At 41.5% G+C, this 18,790-nt stretch overlaps 2 protein-coding genes across 3 annotated transcripts in view; one reads left to right on the top strand and one right to left on the bottom strand.

Moving 5' to 3' along the window:
* Positions 1-37: 37 nt before the first annotated feature.
* On the top strand, positions 38-17,443 carry LOC121641464 (regulator of G-protein signaling 22). Of its 2 annotated transcripts, XM_041987599.1 has the most exons (24): positions 38-143; positions 244-272; positions 357-419; positions 498-680; positions 767-852; positions 1,352-1,533; positions 2,697-3,300; positions 3,435-3,596; positions 3,728-3,875; positions 3,953-4,075; positions 6,652-6,753; positions 7,198-7,392; positions 9,227-9,307; positions 9,576-9,766; positions 9,845-10,007; positions 11,283-11,429; positions 12,522-12,590; positions 13,113-13,271; positions 13,708-13,887; positions 13,958-14,140; positions 14,211-14,342; positions 15,866-15,965; positions 17,131-17,229; positions 17,298-17,443. In XM_041987599.1, the coding sequence occupies exons 1-24, from the start codon at positions 122-124 to the stop codon at positions 17,324-17,326; spliced, it is 3,432 nt and encodes a 1,143-aa protein (XP_041843533.1). In that variant the 5' UTR covers positions 38-121; the 3' UTR covers positions 17,327-17,443. The 2 variants fall into 2 exon arrangements, with proteins under 2 accessions (XP_041843533.1, XP_041843534.1); XM_041987600.1 differs by lacking the exons at positions 14,211-14,342; positions 15,866-15,965; positions 17,131-17,229; positions 17,298-17,443 and having other exon boundaries at positions 13,708-13,896; positions 13,972-13,999.
* A 38-nt stretch (positions 17,444-17,481) lies between these two features.
* Positions 17,482-18,790, bottom strand: part of LOC121642112 (vacuolar protein sorting-associated protein 13B-like) — a 334,030-nt gene continuing 332,721 nt past the window's right edge. The window contains 2 exon segments of the mRNA XM_041988605.1: positions 17,482-18,408; positions 18,519-18,599. Coding sequence (XP_041844539.1) covers positions 18,160-18,408; positions 18,519-18,599 — 330 coding nt within the window. The 3' untranslated portion in view covers positions 17,482-18,159.

The following is an 18,790-nucleotide window of genomic DNA, read 5'->3' as shown; positions in this document are numbered from 1 at the left end:
AGCTCACTTCCATAGCAACCTGGCGTGTCTGTAATTACACACTGTCCAGATGGGACTGTTTGTTTAATGGTTTGATTCTGGACTCTTGGCAGAAATACGGTGCAGGATTTTGTTTTTTGAAATGTGTGGAGTCTTTGTATCAGGTAAGAACAACTTCCACTTTCAAGTTTTGTACATTTTTGGAACCAACTTTGATTTATTTATTTATTTTTTGGCAACTTGTACATTTTTCTTTGTGTTAAGAATTCCCCCAACACACTGCTGAAAACTTTGTGAGTACGAATTTTAATTACAGGCATTTAACCAGGCAGCTTTACAGTTTACATACTTTAATGTATTTTCTTATTTTCACACAGGAGAGCTGTCTGGTCTCTGATGATTTACTGGCTCGCTACTTTAACGATTTCCTAAGTCTGCCGGTAATATGAGCCTAAGATTCAGATTCTAAATATAATTACAGCTCATGTGCCATTTTTACACCTTTTTATGTTTTTTAGTCTTTCTCAGAGACTTTAATGTACAACCAGGAGACTGGACTGTTTGAGGTGGTGAACGGAGCAGCTGATTTGGTCTCCAGAAGAATCCGAACAGTCCTCAAACACAGCAAATCACAACTCCTTACTGATGACTCCACAGTGCTGAGCAGGACTCCCCCAGTAGACAACAGTTACACTGTCTGTGTAAGTAGGAAGCTTGGAAATCTTATTTGTTTTTATAGATTAAAGTGTCTAAGTTGAATTAAGGAACATTTTCCTGGCCTTTGTAGAGCCTAGACAGGGAACAAGGAATTCTGTGGATCATAATAGAACGATTGCCCTTTTTCCTTCAGAGTGATTGCTACTATGAATACAGGTAATGCATTTTATAATCCTCTGTAAAACAGACTTTCACTGTTTGCAATCTTGCTTTAGGCTATCATTGCAATTTATACTTTATTATGATTAAAATATATTTACACTTTTTCATTTAAGGACCAAAGGCTTGCATTTAATGGCTTTTTCTTTAATGCCTGCTGTGGCATATTAATGTTGTCATTTCCACTAACTGTAATATTAAATATAAACCAAACTGCGGCTGGAACATTTAGAAACTTTGTCGTCTTTAATGACAGATTTTATTTATTTACTTGAGTAGCTTCTAAAAATGGTAATTAAATTCATGATTAAAGCCCAGTTTCTTCCTTGGTTTACTCTTAGTTCTGTATTCCATGCAACACATCCCTACACAAATCACATGAAGGACTCGCACTAACTTTCCAGCTGCACACACATGCAGTAATAAATGGTGACTGTAAACCATTGTTTGTTCATTATCTCTACCAAGTAAAGTATGTGTTTGTAAATTCTGACAGACTATCCAAGCTTTTGCTTCAGTGGGACTCAAACTTGTGTAACCAGAGAAGAAAAAACGCTTCATGTCGACCCACTTTTTTAGCCTTTCAACAGCAACGTCATTTCCAGTTAAACAAAGAAAACAACAATGGTCTGAATGGTCTGTGCTCACACTCTATAGAGAGCCTTTCAGGAAATCAAGGTATGTGTGTTTTTTTTTAACTTACACATCTAATAATCCTAAACTTCAACTTAAAGTCAAGTTAATAAATTTAGTTAATAAATAGAAGAAATAAAACCAAATACGGTTGGTAAAATGATAAGCTATAGTGTCGGCCACTTTATCAGGCCCACCTTGCTAGCACTGGGTTGGAGCCCTTTTTCTTCAGAACTGTCTTAATTCTTGGTGTCATAGATTGAACAAGGTGTTGAAAACATTCCTCAGAGGTTTTGCGCCATGTTGACATGGCAGCATCACACAGTTGCTGCAGATCCATGATGAGAATCTCCTGTTCCACCAAATCCCAAAGCTGCTCTACTGGACTGAGATCTGGTGACTGTGGAGGCCGTTGGAGTCCAGTGAACTCATTGAAAGCAGCTGGAGATGATCTGAGCTTTGTGACATGGTGCATTATCCTGCTGGAAGTAGCATCAGAAGATGCTCCACTGTGGTCATGAAGGGATGGACATGGTGAGCAACAATACTCAGGTAGGCTGTGGTGGTTAAACCAGACCAAGTTGGTACTAAGGGACCCAAAGTGTGCCAAGAGATTATCCCCCACACATGAGACCAGCAGCAGCCTGAACTGTTGATACAAGTCAGGATGGATCCATGTTTTCATGATGTTTCCACCAAATTCTGAGCCTAGCATCTGAATGTGCAGCTGAAATGGAGACTCATCAGACCAGCAATGTTTCTCCATCTTCTATTGTCCAGTGTTGGCGAGTCTGTGAATTGTAGCCTCAGTTTCCTGTTCTTAGCTCCAACTTTCATCTCCAACCAGTCTGCCCATTGGTCCAGACAACTGTTGCTCACTGGATATTTTCTCTTCTTCAGACTGTTCAGGAGACCAGCAGTTTCTGAAGCAGTCAGATCAACAACCATGCCACGTTCAGAGTCACATAAATCTCCTTTTCTTCCTCATTCTAGTGCTCAGGTTGAACGTCTAGACGTCTTTACTGTGCCTCTGTACCCTTGTGCTGCCAAGTGATTGGTTGATTTAGTTATTTCTGTTAACAAGAAACTGAACAGGTGGACCTGATAAAGTGACCGGTGAGAGAATATATATGTTTAATATGGTTTTTCTGCAGATGTTTACATCCAAAACCCCCCCTTCCTCTTTTTTTTTTCCTTGTCCTAATCAGGCTTCTCCTCTCCATTTAAATGTGATGAAATTCAGGACGTCCACAGTTCTCAAACAGAGCTGAGCTTCATCGGCCCATCAGCAGGTATTACAGAGGAACATCTCAGAGAGTCCAGGTGTCGAATATTTGACTCTCCTGATCAGCACCTGGAGTACCTGGCAGACCAAGTGGTTAGTCAGGTGATCAAACAATCAGTCCACATGATTGATGGTCAAAGCCTAGCAAACACCTCAGAGTGTGACTGCAAACCTGGACATCAGGCAAATGGCATCAGCACAAAAGAATGTTGTAAATGTAAAGTTCACAAACACTCAGCAGGTGAAGATGGAGAAAGAAGTAAGAATATGAAAGGCCCAGAAGACATGAGGAGTAAAACGGAAGAAAAGGCACAACAGGATGAGAAGAACATGAGGGTGGAGATTAGGGCAACTAATCAGGAAAATACTCACAATATGTGCCAACATGAAGCCTGTTGCTATGGCAGAAGGTCAGGCTTGGATGATTTCAAGGAGTTTCTGCATGGAACACCTGGAGAGAAGCTGCTTAATCTGTGGCTGGATATAGAGAGACTGAAAACTACGCAGCACCCTGAGAGAAAAAAGAGGTAAACATCTCTACAAGCGCAGAGTAGGCCCTCTGTTGTTTAACAGTCATGTTTCCATGAAGATTTCACCATCAGTGCCACACAGGTGTGTGTAAAATGAAACCAAAATGAGAGTAATGTGATCTTTATTCCAGGTATTTGTTCCTGATGAGGAGCTGCTACCTGCTGAGCAGCAGTCCCAACAGTCTGAATGTGGAGCTGCTCTCCAGACTGGGACTCACTACCTCCCTCTGCTGGACGGAGGAGAAACTGAGCTCAGTTCAGCCCAGTCTGACTGAGTCTCTACTCTGCTACTGGTTCGATTACTCTCTGTGTTTAAGTTCTGCTAAATCTAAATCCCTGAATATAGCTGCATTTACATTTATAATCAATTATATTTCACCAGATGCTGCATAAGCGGTTGATAATACTTTATCAATACCCACAGGGTTCCACGGTTCTGGACATCCCAGTATGTTCAGGAGACCCCTGAGGACCTCCCTCATATGGGACTGCACACAGTGGAGAGCGTTAACACCCCTCTGTTAAGCATACAGAACTACCTGTCCCAGTCCTCCCAGTCTGTCCGTACACAGGTAGGGAAACTGGGTTGTGATACCACTGTGTGATTCCTTATTAAATAACTGTCCCACCTTTGTCTGCATGTCATCAGTTGTTGTCGAGCAGAGGTCACTTTCAGTCCAGCAGAGGGATTAAACGGATGTTAGACGCTCTCCGTGTTGAGTCCAGTACCGGGTCATACTTCACACATTTCTGTGAACAATCTGGAAACCAGGTATACACTCCTACTAGATGCAAATGTACTAAACTAAAACCAGATTTTTAATCCATGAACAGGAAAATTTAAAACAATTTCTTTGCTTTTCTCACTTGTTGTTCTCTGAAACAGCAGATGTAGGTGATGTACTTGAACGACACCATACGGAAAGTAAATAGTAAATTCACTGTACAAATTATTCTGCAAATGCTGTTTTTGGTTATTTCTCCTAAATAATCAGTGCAAAGGCAATGACTATTATATTTATAATTAGCAAAATAATATTAGTTTATATGTTCTGGATTTTATTGAACAAAGCTACCAATAATGAAAACAGCATGTTTCAGATTATTCTGCAAGTTTCAAAACATTATATAAGTGAAAATATTCAATGTCTGTAGTTTTTGCATCATGTAGGAAATCATTTTTCTAAAAACATATTTCCAGTTCCGTGTTCACACGGAGTCCTTCAGTGATATCATTTTAACAACTCTCTCATCATTGAACTCAGAAGTCCATGAACAGTTTGTGCCTGAATCTCATTAAGGAGACCAGAATTTTCTCTCAAAGTTGATGTTTGGAGGTCTACTGCCCCCCAGTCCCATAGAGCTTCCTTTTTTATGGAAAGTTCTCAGTAGGATTGAGGCCAGAGGGACGATGGTGGCCCCACCATGTGTTTTTTGACACAGGACCAGGTTGACTCTGTTGAGAGCGGTCTTTACTCTGCATTCTCTGGAGCGTTCTGCAACATCACAACATGCAAAGCTTTGTGGGGAACCAAGCATCATTGTCTCAGTAGTCCTACTGCTACAATACAGCAGCCAAAGATTCTGCTGGTATTCCTGCAGCATGGGAAGTAGTGTTGTCTCTACTGCAGAAGGAATGCTTATTCCATGTACAGATGAAACTAAAAAAAAAAAGAATATTGTGCTAAACTTATTTCAGTAATTCAGTTTATAAGGGGAAATTATTTATAGTCATTATATGCAAAGTGAGATATTTCAAGCCTTTCATTATAATTTTGATTATTATGGCTTACAGCTTATGAAAACCCAAAAATCTAAATCTCAGAAAATTAGAATATTACATGTAATCAATAAATGATTTTGAATACAGAAATATTGATCATCTGAAGAATACAGTCATGCATATGAACTCAGTACTTGGTTTGAGCACCAGCAGATGACATGGCTGCCCAAATCAACAGACTGTGATTTGGGGAGACACTTAAGAGGGGAGCTGCACTTTAAGAGTCTTGGATTGTTGCCTCTCCATCCTTCCTTCAGACTCTGGGAGCTTGATTTCGTAATGAGATGCAAATTCAGCTCATCAGAAAAGAGCACTTTGGACTACTGCTCAACAGACCCGTTCACTTTTAGTCCAGGTAAGACGCTTCTGATGTGTTTTATTCAGGAGCACTTTAAGAGCTTCCGACTTCTTCACCTTTTGAGGCGTTCCCTCCTTATGGGGGATGTCAGTGATGGTTTTCTGCACAACTGTCAGGTCAGCAACCTTCCCCATGATTGTCAGTTCTACTGAAATAGACCAAGAGACCATTTAAATGCTCAGGAGTCCTTTTGCAGGTGTTTTGGATTAATTGGCTGGTTAGAGTGTGGCACTTAGAGGCACATTAAATCTTTCCACAGTATTCTAATTTTCTGAGATTTTGATTTTTGGGTTATAATAAGCCGTGAGCCATATTAATCAAAATTACAACAAAGAAACACTTGGAATATCTCACTTTGCATGTAATGAGTTTAAATATTAGTTTATCTTTTTAAGTTGAATAATTGAAATAAATTAATTTTTGCACAATATTGAAATTTTTTGAGTTTTACTTGTATACCATGGCAGGAAATGATTCTGAGGACCCTTTAGGATGTCCTCTTCGACATCCTACCATCTTAATCCCCTTTATTCCAGCCCAAATCACCCCTACACCACCACCTTGCTGACGTGGCAGCCTTGTTGGGACATAGTGGTCATCCAGAACTCCATCTGGACCTTCCAGTGCAGCATGGCACTGACGTGAGCATTGGTGAAGTGAGGCCCAGATACAGTATTTGTAGCCTCTGGAGTATCATAATCCTGATCAGTACTTGTTTTTTTGTATCTGTACTCTGCATGTGGAATGGGTTTTATATGGCATTTCAAACTGGGGTCTAGCAAGCCCAGCCTTTTTTAAGCTATTGGTGGATTTGCCAGCATGCTGAGATTCATTACCACGTTGACAGATCCACCTCAACCTCAACATTCAAATTCTTTCAAACACTTTTTGAAATGATGCAGAATTTGCCTGTCGAGAGCACGTTATTATTTATGTTATTATTATAAAGTCTGGTCTTTGCCCACATCTTCATTGTAGTTTCTCTCTAAATATTCTTTTCAGACGGAGAAAAACCTTTTCGGACATTTCCCACAAAAGCCTGATCAGTTCTCATCCTGACATTTTTAACTCCGTCACCTCCTTATTTTAATCCTGATTAACTGGCAGATGTGGGTTATTCTGTTTACAGTTGATGGTTTATTTATGCTTGACCACTGTGGGTTCAGCTGGGACTCACTGTAATGATGTTTACCTGCTGTTTGTCCAGCTGTGGGTGAACACTGTTTACTTCTGGATGGACCTACAACACTACCATGAGCTGTTCTACTTGGATGGACTGGACCCTTACAGAGTACAAAGACAGGCACAGGTCAGCTCATCGTGGCTACTCCTCGCAATGACCCCTCCATTAAGGAAAATGATTAAAACAACCAGCAATCAAATGTAAAGTTATCAAGAAGCAGCAGTATTCTTGTGTTTGCCCTCTTGACCACCTCTTCTGTGTGGATAAATTTCAACTCTCATTAAAACAAGTGAGTCAGACCCCCCCTGCTCTGCGCCAGTCTGCAGAGCTTTCCAGACTACCTCACAGTGAAACCTATTTTCCATTAGTTAACCTTTGGTTCACCAGGGGCTTGACATTTCTAGATCTTTCCGTGGTCTTGTGGCCAGGAGGGCTAAATGAGCAGCGCTTTGTGCTGTGATGAACGATAGAAATATTGTGTATTAGAGCACTGAGTGATGGTGATGATGAAAGTGATTGTGGTTTAAGGAGAAATTTTTCTGAACTGAGGACATTTTTTTCCCTTTCCAGCTCCTTTTCTCTACATATATTATCAGCTCAGCCAGGAGAGGCATCGATGTAGACGAGGAGGTCAGGAGGGACGTGTACGACAGACTGCTGCCTGCTTTTGAGGAGCTGTTTGATGAAGTGGAGGAGCATGCCCTGAACATCCTGCTGGAACCATGGACACTGCTGGTCAACAGGGACAAAGAGTCCTTCCAGCAGGTGAAAACTGTACAATTATTTGTTTTTCTTCTGCCCCGGTTATGTTTTTAATGAGGTCGAATTAAGGTAAACTCGTGTTCATAGAACAAGCTGTTCAAGTGGATTAACCTCTTCTCTTGATGAATGAGCAGGCATTAAGAATTATGTTTCTATTAACAAATGAAGCTGAGTAGTTATTATTTTGAGTTCAGTTTCTGCATGTGTTTAAATATCTTTGATGTCGTATTTATTTTAGTCACTCCAGCAAACAACCAATTCTGACTTTTGAGAACTTTGATTGCAAACCATTGACCACTGCATCTAAAAATTACTAATTAAATCTTCTACTGTTGAAAAGCCTGTTTATTTTCCTTTGAAATGGAGCTGCATTTGTCAGGAACCATATCTGTGTGATGAGCAGCAGAGCTGAGTTTGTGGGTTGCACCCGTGAAAAACCTGCCAAATCTTCTCTTCTAAAACCAAACAGCTGATCATGCTGTTCACTCTTCTTTGAGCTTCTGGTACACCAGGCAGGTGCTGACGATCGAGTCCCTGATGAGTGCATGGACCCTGCTACAGGGGTCAGCTGGATCGAAGGGTCAAAGTGTGTGGAGATGTGAAGATGCTGATAGCAGCACCGAAAGGGGACCAACTTTTGGTGGAGGCAGTGTGATGGTGGTGTGGGATAGCATCTCTCTCGCTGGGAAACCAAGGCTTGTCATCACTGGAGGAAATCTTAATGCAAGATTAACATTGTTAATCCCACTAAGGGAAATTAGTCCTGGGCTTTCACCCCCATTTGCAGCCAGGTTTATGGCAGACAATAAAATGAACACTTTCAACTAAAACTCCACCACACAAGCACAACAACAGGTTAAATAGTGTAATAAATTATAAGAAACTAAAATATGTTATCAGTAAAATATAAAACCAGTGATTATAAAAGCATAAAATATAATTTTGAAATGTATATAAAATCAATGTAAGAACATAAAACCAATTTTATAAAAAGAAATAAACAAATAGCAGCTATTAAAAGCAGGATTATTGATCAGTCCCTGGCTTTATCTGACACAGGGATAAATTCATTTTTAAATCTGTTGAACCCAATAACTTCTTCCTGAGGGCATCGGCTCGTACTTTCTGTGCATGGAAACATGTTTTTCAACCCCAGTACTTGTCCATACAGTGTTAGACAGATGCAGCAGTTTATTTTTCAGTTGCAAAGAGGTTGCCAAACCAAGCTGTAATGATCTTATAAGGTTCTGTAGAACAGCCTGATAATAACACAGCTTTTGGTGGAGGCAGTGTGATGGTGTGGGTCTGGAGACTGTGGGGTGACTCCGGGCCCATCTCCTCCTGCATCTCACCAAGGTCCTTTGGAATGGGGAGGTTCTGGGCAGTATGGGATGCTTTCTAGCCTGGTTCCTCCTGCATGTCCCAGAGGCATTTCTTCGAGCGCTTCTCTTGCTGCACGTTCACCAAACATCCCATCTTGGTCTGGTGAATCTTCAGACCCTGCAGGTTTTGGCAGGTTTTGCCACAGAAACAAATGGCATTTGGTTTCATTTGTCTGTTTGCATGAGTCGTTGCCTGGTTGCCTTTCTGAGCACATCATCAGTGATGGAATAAACTGGTAGAGAAGATTTGGCAAGTTTTTCATGGGCACACCCTACATATTCATCTCTGCTGCTCATAAAACATTTTCCACAAATATGGCTCCATTTACAAGGGAAACAAACAAATTTTCCACCAGTATAAGATTAAAAAACCAAAAAGCATTGTTACAACATGAAATATTCCACCAAACACTCATTTCCTTATTTATTGTGCTAAGTTTATTTGGTGTTCTCAGGTGTGTGTGGAGGAGAAGGTGTGTTGCATCGACAATCAGGAATACAGGGAACTCCTAAGACTTTACAAGGACACGAAACAGGTCGGCCGGTGGCTTAATTTACCATTTAAAACACGTTGCCGTTCGTTGATGTCAGCAAACCTTAATGGGGAAAATGACCTTTTCTCTGTATTTCTGTGAGCAGTTTTAAATATCTGGCTTAAACAATGAATTCATACTGCTGTCACAGAGTGCAAAAAACATGCAGCTCACATCTGAACAGTCACGTTTGAACATCTGGGCATCTGAAGGGGTAAAATCAGTTATTCCCATCTCTTCCATCCCTGTTCCTGCTGGATTTCTCCCACAGGTGGAGCTGTGTGGACCCATGCTTTCTCCTTCATCTTTTATTCCTTCAACTTGCTTCTCAAAAGGTTCCCATAGACTTGACCCATGCTCCAGTGGGCCTCAGGGTTACCATGGTTACAATTTAGGTTCCTTATTTCATCAGCCTCATGAGATCGGTCCCTTCATGTCTTTCCTACAGAACCACAATGCCAGGTGAGCTGTATAATCCCAACTTTTACATCCAGCATAGTTATTTATTTTAAGCTCCTGACCATGCATGCTCTTGTGCAGCATCCATTTGACGTGTTGGCTGGATCTGGAGCAGTACAGGAAGACTCCTCAGAGGGACACATCCATCAGACTGGAGAGGTCATCCATTATTGCTACCAAATACCTCAACAGCAACTACTTCTTTGGCTCTGACAGTCCTGCCACAGCAAAACAACAGACTCAAGTACGTCAGTCACATCAGAGATAAAACTGTTTATCTGTAAATGTACCCATGTTGGTGTAGTTACGTAACTGAATTTGAATTACTGTTGACTTCTTGGGAAAGCATCACAGAAACGGGGTGGAATCAGGCTGTCGGAGACATGACAACCTCAAGATGAGATCTGAGCTTCAGAAGAGACTCGGCAACCAGATTTCATAAACAGAGGCTCTCACACAACTCCCTCCTCTGGCATCCTGCAAACTTCATGTTGAAAGCTCTGACAGCAGGGTGTTGAGTGGGGGGACGGGGATGAGACAACATGGTTAGAATTAAAATGAGAAGGAGAAGAGCATGGTTTGGATTCAGAAAGACACAGAGGGTCAGCTCAAGCAAAAGTGACAGTGGGATAAAATCTGTCCTGACGTTTATAGCTGGAGATTAGGTTTCTGGACTCTAAGATTACAGTATGCAGGAGGGCAGAGGGTGTAGAGCTTAAATGATTAGATGGGAGATGTAGCAGTGGAACTGATTTTCTCTTGAGGACACTGGAAACAGTTGCTCCATGGTATTTATGACAGTGTCACAGAGTACATAGTTATTCTGTGTGATAGTACTGTGGTTTTAAGTGGCCTCGCCCAGCTCAAGTTCACCTAAACAATCATAATTTTGTTTGTTAGACATGATTTATACAGAAATTATCTACAAAATCGGTTTGCTTGTGTTGACTTAAATTCGACTCTGGTTAAATATGCCATTAATTAAATCAAAATAATTATAAAGACTTCACTTCTAGTTCTTCTAAGTATGTTTGGACCGGCCCTGGCAGAATCTCATGATTGACAGCTTTACTGCTTTGGCCCTTCACTCCTTCAGTCACTCTGTGATCCAGTCACAGAACGAGCCTCTTTCATCTTCAGACTCCCACTCCAGCGCCATGACTGGTTCTCATTTCAAAAGCCTTTGTGAGTGAATGTGTGCATGCATACAAAATAAAATGAGAGAAAGCATAAAAAGAAGTGAGACGTGGCCAGTTTGATGTACGAAGACAGAAAGCAGAGATGAAGAGAACTGAGGGTTTGTGGGAATGATGAAGAGCACAGTAGGAGCCAGGAAGGAGGGTTTTTCACTCTCTGCAGTTTTTCCCACAGTCTGCGTCTCTTGTCCACCTTGTCATGTGTTCTTGATGTGGTTTTATTGATAGTGGTGTATTCACATGTGCTCAGCCATCTTTATATCAAATGCAGCCACATCTCTCCACTGTGCCTCTGTTTCTTCTGCTCTTTTCTATCTGTGTAGATACTGGATGCGGCAGGTGGACTGGAGCGTCTGAAATCGGAGTGTCTCTCTAACCCAGTCGCCACAGAGATCCAGGACATCATAAGGAAGCACATCGTGGAGGCATGGCTGCCTTTGTTTCTGTCCACGGCAGAGTTCAAACCCAAGGTTCTGATTCCCCAAACTTTTCTTAAGACTTACACCTTAAATGTTGGCTATACTAGAGGTTCAAACCCTGCAAAAAATAACTGCATTATTTGCAAACTGCCAGAAGAGTCAGATATTAAGTTCAACCTCTATGTCCAACACACATTAAAATCCAAAGTCACTTACTGGCCACTTTATTAGGTCCAATTGTTCATTGAAGTGACATTGAATGTGGCTGGTTGTTGGTCTGAGTATCTGCTGGGATCTTCACACACAACCATCTCTAGGGTTTACAGAGAAAGGTCTGAAGACGAGAAAATATCCAGTAAGCAGCAGTTGTCTGGACCAGAATGTCTTGTTGATGTCAGAGGAGAATGGGCAGACTGGTTGGAGATGATAGAAAGGCAACAGGGAATCAAATAGTCAATGGTTCCCACCAAGATATGCAGAACAGCATCTCTGAACACACAACATGTTCAGCCTTGATGCAGAACTCAGTAGACTGAGTTTCACTTTAATGATTATTTGAAACAATTATTTTATTACTATGAGAAACAAGTGGAAAAGTGTTCGATCCATAGTAAAATGTTTTAGATGTAGTATTTGATCTGAGCGGTATGATGACTCTCTGTGGGAGGAGACACGACCGTTAAACGCTGTCACCGGCCTGCTGCTTTCTCATGTTGCTTCATCAGGTGGCAACACATAAACAGCAGATTCATCTGCTTTGCCTCATTATGTTATCAAGTTTACAATGTTTGCTGAAATGGATCCTCTCATTAAGTAATGAGAGGTAGATGCAGGTTAGTGTTACAGTCTGGATGAGGAGGAGATGGGTGTCAGGGTGGAAAAGATGTTTGTGAGGTGAGGAAGAGGACAGGAGGTCTGAGGTGAAGAGATCAGAGAAGTAAACAGATATTTGACGCGACATTGGAAGAGATTAAGATGGGGAGATGGTTTAAAAGAAAAATAAGAAGCAGAGCAAACTTTGTTTACTGCCAGAGACTAAAAGCAGCAGTGGCAGGTTTGAGAGGTGTTCAGTGACTCCTGTAAGTCAAAACTTGGTCTCTTTCTGACTTTTGACCTACATGTGTGTGTGTGTGTGTGTGGTAGCGGCAAGAAGCAGACCGACTCTCACGGCACACCTACCGTCGACGGAGAGCGAGGAAAGAAGCCTGGAAGGTAAGGAGAATCCTACAGGGACGCTGGAGAGAAGGAAGGCATTTCCTGGTCTGACAGCTTGTGTGATTTTGTTCATGACTTGGCTTCAAGCTCTGGCTTTGTCAAACACCACTTTGGCCTTGAGGTTATTCTCCCAAATTGGATCCAGGATAAATAAGATTAAAGCATCAGCATTGCTAACCTTTCTTTAACAACGTTTTCCATGCAGCTCTGTTTCCGTCCTCTCATCTGCACGGCCGAACGCAGATATAAAACATGAACATTTTCAATTACAGGCAGGATGATTACAGGAAGGAGTTCAGCTCAGTACATTATTCTGACTCATCTTTATGATCATTATGTCATCACTGGCAAATAAGATGTTTTCTCAATGAAATATTATTATTCCTGCAGTACCTGTGAGCTAAGATTGTGGCTCATGAGAACAACTATCATTTACCACGCTGTAAATCTGTGTTTTATGGTATTTATAAGTAGGTAAAGGTGGATTTTAATTTCATAAGTAGCCCATCATGTCTCCAGGCTGAAGGCTTGTGGATGAATTCCTCTAAAGAGATCCTGCTGTTTCGGAGAATCCTTCTCAACCCCTCCATCTGTCAGCAGTTCCAGCACTTTGTCTCTCTGAAGGGAGATTTCCTGGAAAACGATGTTCGCTTCTGGCTGGAGGTGCAGAGATACAAGGTAAAAAAAAAAAATACCTGGAGATTTATGTGCATGTGGTGCATGTATCTGCCAAAAACCCTGAAATGAAAATCAGGTTTGACTTGTTTTTTCTCAGTACAACACCGGGCACTTATCAGCTCCACCTGCTCAACTGCTTAACACAATTATCTAATCAGCCAATCACGTCAGCGACTCGGTGCATTTAGTCATCATGTCAGTATGGAGAAAAATCTCTGAGGAATGTTTCCAAACCTTGTTCAATCTATGACACGAAAAATTAAGTCAGTTCTGAAGGGAAAAGGGATCCAACCCATTACTAGAAGGTAGACTAAATAAAGTGGATGCTGAAAGTATCTAAGCCTCATTTTGTTTAGGTTAAGAAAAAACATAGAAACTAGGATCGCAGCTTGGCTCCTGTATTATCCTTCTTCCCTCTCTGTCTACCTGAATGTAGGACCTCTGTCATTCTCACAGTGACGAGGCCACCATCCAGCAGAAGATCTCCACCATCATCAGCTGTTTCATAAACTCTTCAATGCCTCCCGCTCTGCAGATAGACATCCCTCCTGACCAGGCCCAGCATATTTTAGAGAAGCGCCACAAACTGGGTCCTTACATCTTCAGAGAAGCACAGGTACTGTGTGTGAGTACAGGAAGCTTTTTTCTTTGCATGTTTTCTTCAAGTTCTTTTTCTGGTTATTTAGATGTCCGTGTTTAGTGAATTACTGAAGTTTTGGCCTGAGTTTCAAGAGCTTAGAAGCAGCATCCAGGAGGAGCAGCTCCTTCCTCTGCTGCAGGAGAAACAAGTCAAACACAGGGCCAGAGTACGGAGGCAGAGGAGAAAAGAGGAGGAAGCGCAGGAAAGAGATGGAAGGAGGAGAGCACAGGTAAGAAAAAGTCTGCAACACTAAAATCTGGGATGAGAGAAATCTTAATCAGATTTAATATTTCGTACAGGAGGAGCAAGAAAGACAAGAGTCATGTTGTAGAGATGAGGAGGATGAGAAGGATGATGAAGAACAAGATGAAAGAAGAGAAAAAACACAGTCGAGGACACAGAGCAGAGTGCTGCTGACTCCCACACAGTCGGTAAGGATCTTTTGTTCTTAATGGGGAACTAAAAGATGTGTTTGTGGAGATTCTCCAACATCGTGATCATGATAATCCCGAGAGCTTCAATCAGCTGTTATTGATCAATAAAGAGCAATCAGAGATGCTTCCTCACATCCGACCCATCTATTTAAACATTTGTAGGATCAGTTGCACTTAAGAGTCGCTCCTCTCACAAATATGAGTATCATAGTCGTATTAGTAATGTCTGGGTGAGTTAGAAATGAGGAGACGTCATGGATGAATGGGATGAAACGTCCTCAAGAACCAAAACCACCCAGCTGCCTTCTGCAAAAGCTTTTAGGATGAAGCTAAAAATGTTTCATAAAGAAGGCAAAATAAGGCTGAAACATAACATACTGACATGGTAACTGTAGTTAAGATAAACTCTGTTACAAATAGTAAGTAAATGAGTGTTTTGGTGAATTATCTTTTTATTGTAACAATGCTTTTTGGCAATTTTTTTTATTTTATTATTGTTGGAACACCGGTTTATTTCTCTCTGTAAGGAAATGTATTTTGTGGGATGGGCAGAAGAGTTGAATGTGTGGGTATCACCCATGAAAATCTTCTCTAAAGTAGGTTGGGCTAGATCAGGGGTAGCCAACGTTGGTCCTCGAGGGCACCAATCCAGCAGGTTTTCTAGATTTCCCTGCTCTGGCACACCTGACTCAAATTAAATGGATCCAACAGCCTATAAGGATCTCCACAATGACTCGTTAGTTTAAGTCAGGTGTGTTGGAGCACGGAAATCTGGAAAACCTGCCGGATTGGTGCCCTCGAGGACCAACGTTGGCTACCCCTGGGCTAGATATTAGGTTACCCTTCCCAGTTTTTGCATCTGGAAAGACAAAAAAATGCATTCCAACATGCCGCAACCTACACCCGTTGATGGAAACGGGGCTAATACCAAACAGCTGATTCTGCTGTTGACTCGTTTTGAGCTTCTGGTTCCTCAGGTGATAACAATTATGATTAGCAGCACCTTGTAGGATCAGCTTGGTTGTGCTGTTGGTGCCAGAGTAACCAACAAAACCACATTGGCTGTCTGGTGACAGATGCTGGGAAAAGGATGGGAGGCCATCCCACACCAGTATGAGGAGGCGGTACCAGGATGTCGTGGCTGTCAACGGTTCCTCCTCACGATACTCTAAACCCCGTTTGTTAAATGAAGAAATAGTTAAATACGTCTTGTTTTTTCAGACTTTAATCATCCATTTCAATAAATGACACCAAAAAGGAGTCACAGCCGAATCAGCTGTTTGGTAGAGAAGTTTTTCATGGGTGCAGCCCACATATTCAGCTCTGCTGTTCATCCCACACACACACATTTTCCTAATGAGATTTATTACCAAGAAGACGTGTTACAAAGAGCTCATCCATCAAACACTCATTTCCTTACTCTTTCAGCTAAGTTTATATAATTGATCACCTTGATATTCTATTAAAGCAGGTTTCTAATTGCAATAGATTTGATCCAATGTTTGGACATTTTCCTCCAGCTGCTGTGGTCGTACTCCAAGTACATGGCAGGCCTGAAGAGGGAGGAGGTGCTGCTGAAGAGACAAAGTCAGCTGGAAACCTCCTTCTCCACAGTCTCAGGTATACACATCCTCTCCTGGGACTCCGTCAAACTCACATATCCCAGTTTATAATCCAAGCTACACTTTCCAAGGCTCTGATATCACCTAGCAGCTAAAGCTGTGGTGGTGTTGAATTAATACCGTTCACATATCAGAGCTGTCACCGGGTAAAACCTGGGCCAAACAGCCACTTTGACCTCATCATTAATTCTCAATGTTTTGTGCAGGAGTAAGATCCAGCCCAAAACAAATGAGGATGCAAGGATATGAAGCAAACTGTGTTTCACCAGGGATGGATTAGAGGAGAAACGCAGATGGAGGTCATCAATTTGATCATTAAAGCTTCATATACACTTAGAAAAAGTTAAGGTGTTCAACTTTCAGGTGAAATTTGCCAAAAATGTAAAAAGTTTGTTACTTTAATTTTATAACATGAATGTAGGACATTTAAGTAGAATCGTGCAACAATAATTCCTACACCTCAATTTATTGAAAGAAAAGCCAGTGTAGTGGGTAAACCACAGCATAAAATGTCCCTGTCTCAATAACCCGTAAACGTCTCGGTCTGATGTCAACATAAAAATACTTTATTAATCCCAGAGGGAAATTACAATGGGGTAGTAAAGCTTTTTTTAATGTAAATATGTATTAATATATATCAAAATGTGGTTTTATTTTGACTTTTATTTATTTTTTGGTTCTTGTTGTGCAATAAATACCCAAACATTGAACAGTTGTACATGGATCTGGAAGGCCTTGCGAGGGGACTTGCCTTTAGCTGAGCATGAGGAGCTGGACGTTGAATAAATGGTGGAAACTGACTTTGCTGTTCTTAGTCCAGCTGTTCGCTTGTGGAAGCATCAGACCAAACCCCTGGCTTCGGCTGTGATTACCATTACTTGATCTATTTCTTAAGGACATTTAATTCATACCAGCTAAACAGCTCGGTCGCTGAGAAAGAGGCAGCCCAATAAGCAACATCAAAGAAAAGACAAGATCCTCAGAGCCTGGATTCAACAGTTTAGAGAAGGTCAAATCAAGTTAACCTGTTAAGTTTATAGTGCGTGTTAGGTTCATTCTATCATACAAAAAGACAAAAAAAAAAAAAAAAAGATTTTATGAGGCGTGTATAACGAAGATGGAGATGCAGTGACCTATTTTTTTTTTTTTCTCTCTCTGTCCAGACTCCTCCACCGACGTCTGCATGAAGTCAGAGAGCAGCAGGCTCAGCTACCGGCAACCTTCCTCCAGGACTGACAGCAAACAGTCTAGTCGATGTAAAAGTAAGTGATCTGTGAAGTAAAGTCTTTTTAGCCTCACAAACATCGCCGACTTTCATGTTTCACTGCAGAAGGTGTTGAAGCCTCCAACAAGAAATAAGACCTGACGCATCACAAGTTTGGAACAGACAGACGGCGTCATCAGAGCAGGACGAGTGAAAACGGAGAGCAGAGCTGCCACTGATATCTGCATGATGAAGAGGTCCGGTTTGCATGATCTAAGAGTGTTTAATGAATATAGAATAACACACCAGGTGATTTCTATTTTCTTTAATAAGACTCCATCTTCATATATTATAGATTTATACAATAAAGACAGACTCGTTTAGTATCAAGAGCTCAACAATATAAAAGGCAACATGTTTGCATCGTCAGGGTTTGGCATCAACACAACGTACAAAGAATAGTGTTACATCTAAAAACATTTGGTCAACAGCTGGTATCTCTAGCATCCTTTAACACACACAAACATATATATAATATTGCACTTTAGATTGGCGTGAAACGATATGCTGGATGTAAACGAAGATCTTTATCAGCAGAGTTAACCAGTCCAGAAGTGAAACGATCAGTGTGACCTTTCTATCTGTGACACTAAGGAGGTTTAACGCTGACTCAGCCCTTACTTTAACTCATGTTTTTGTGTTCACTACAGTGTGTTATCAAGGACATGTCTAAACTTACATGTGCTTCTATGATTAAAACTGACTAAATTCATGGTTTTTTGTCTGAGTTTGCTGTATCAGAAAATATTTTTCCTAAGAATTCTCTACAACTTTAAGGCATGAAAAGAAATTTGTGTTAATATTTAGATGTAGGTTTTGCATAAACGTGACGTTAACATCAAGAAGACAAAGCACAGAGTAGAAGATGTGTTTCCCTTACAAGCCTTACTCTAAACAGGGGGAAAAAAAAGTGAGCTTGTTCTTCCCTTCAGTGGAATCCAATCCGTAAGGCTTTGTTCTTCACCACGGTGAACTTGCTAACAAACACCTTGGCGAAGGCAGGATCCACCAGGTAGCGGTAGCACTTGGTGACAGACGGCGGCGGCTCTGCGAGCGTAACCAGGGGCTGCAGCTGCAGAGAGGCAGGGGAGGGAGAGAAATACTGGGAGGCTCGCATCACGTAATCCACCAGCCGCTGATACTGCTGCTCTGACAGACGCTCGCGAACGCCGTCTCCCTGACAGAGGACAGATGGGGGGGGTTACGTAACTCTGGACCTGATGGAGTTAACATGCTCATGAGTTTGTCATGCAAATATTACTGCAGCTGAACACCATGCTGTCTCACCTCAGTGTCGCTGGTCACTGTCTGCTGCTTTAACGTTAGCGTGAGCTCGCCCTGCTGCTCCGGTTCATGCCCACAGTCCACCTGCACAACAAAACGTTTAACATTCACTTCACTGTCTGCACAGCAACATGGCTACAGAAAGGTCTACACAGCCATCCAGATGCTGCTGCATGGAAGAGCTCTGTTAAGAAAACATTTGTTTTATCTCATGTTGTTTAGGTCATTGATAATCTCAGACAGGTTTGATCATTAATTTCCCAGATTTCATTAAT

Source organism: Melanotaenia boesemani, chromosome 6 (genome assembly GCF_017639745.1).
Source record: "Melanotaenia boesemani isolate fMelBoe1 chromosome 6, fMelBoe1.pri, whole genome shotgun sequence".
Taxonomy (NCBI): domain Eukaryota; kingdom Metazoa; phylum Chordata; class Actinopteri; order Atheriniformes; family Melanotaeniidae; genus Melanotaenia; species Melanotaenia boesemani.
Note: the sequence above shows the minus strand (reverse complement) of the source record. Positions and strands in the feature narration are given on the sequence as shown.

What these genes read in the sequence shown, in the direction of transcription:
- LOC121641464 (XM_041987599.1), top strand. Translation starts at nt 122, where the DNA reads ATGTGTGGAGTCTTTGTATCAG. An exon ending in GTGTGGAGTCTTTGTATCAG is followed by an intron (nt 144 to 243) that starts GTAAGAACAACT and finishes CTTTGTGTTAAG; the next exon opens with AATTCCCCCAACACACTGCT. An exon ending in ACATCTTCAGAGAAGCACAG is followed by an intron (nt 13,888 to 13,957) that starts GTACTGTGTGTG and finishes CTGGTTATTTAG; the next exon opens with ATGTCCGTGTTTAGTGAATT.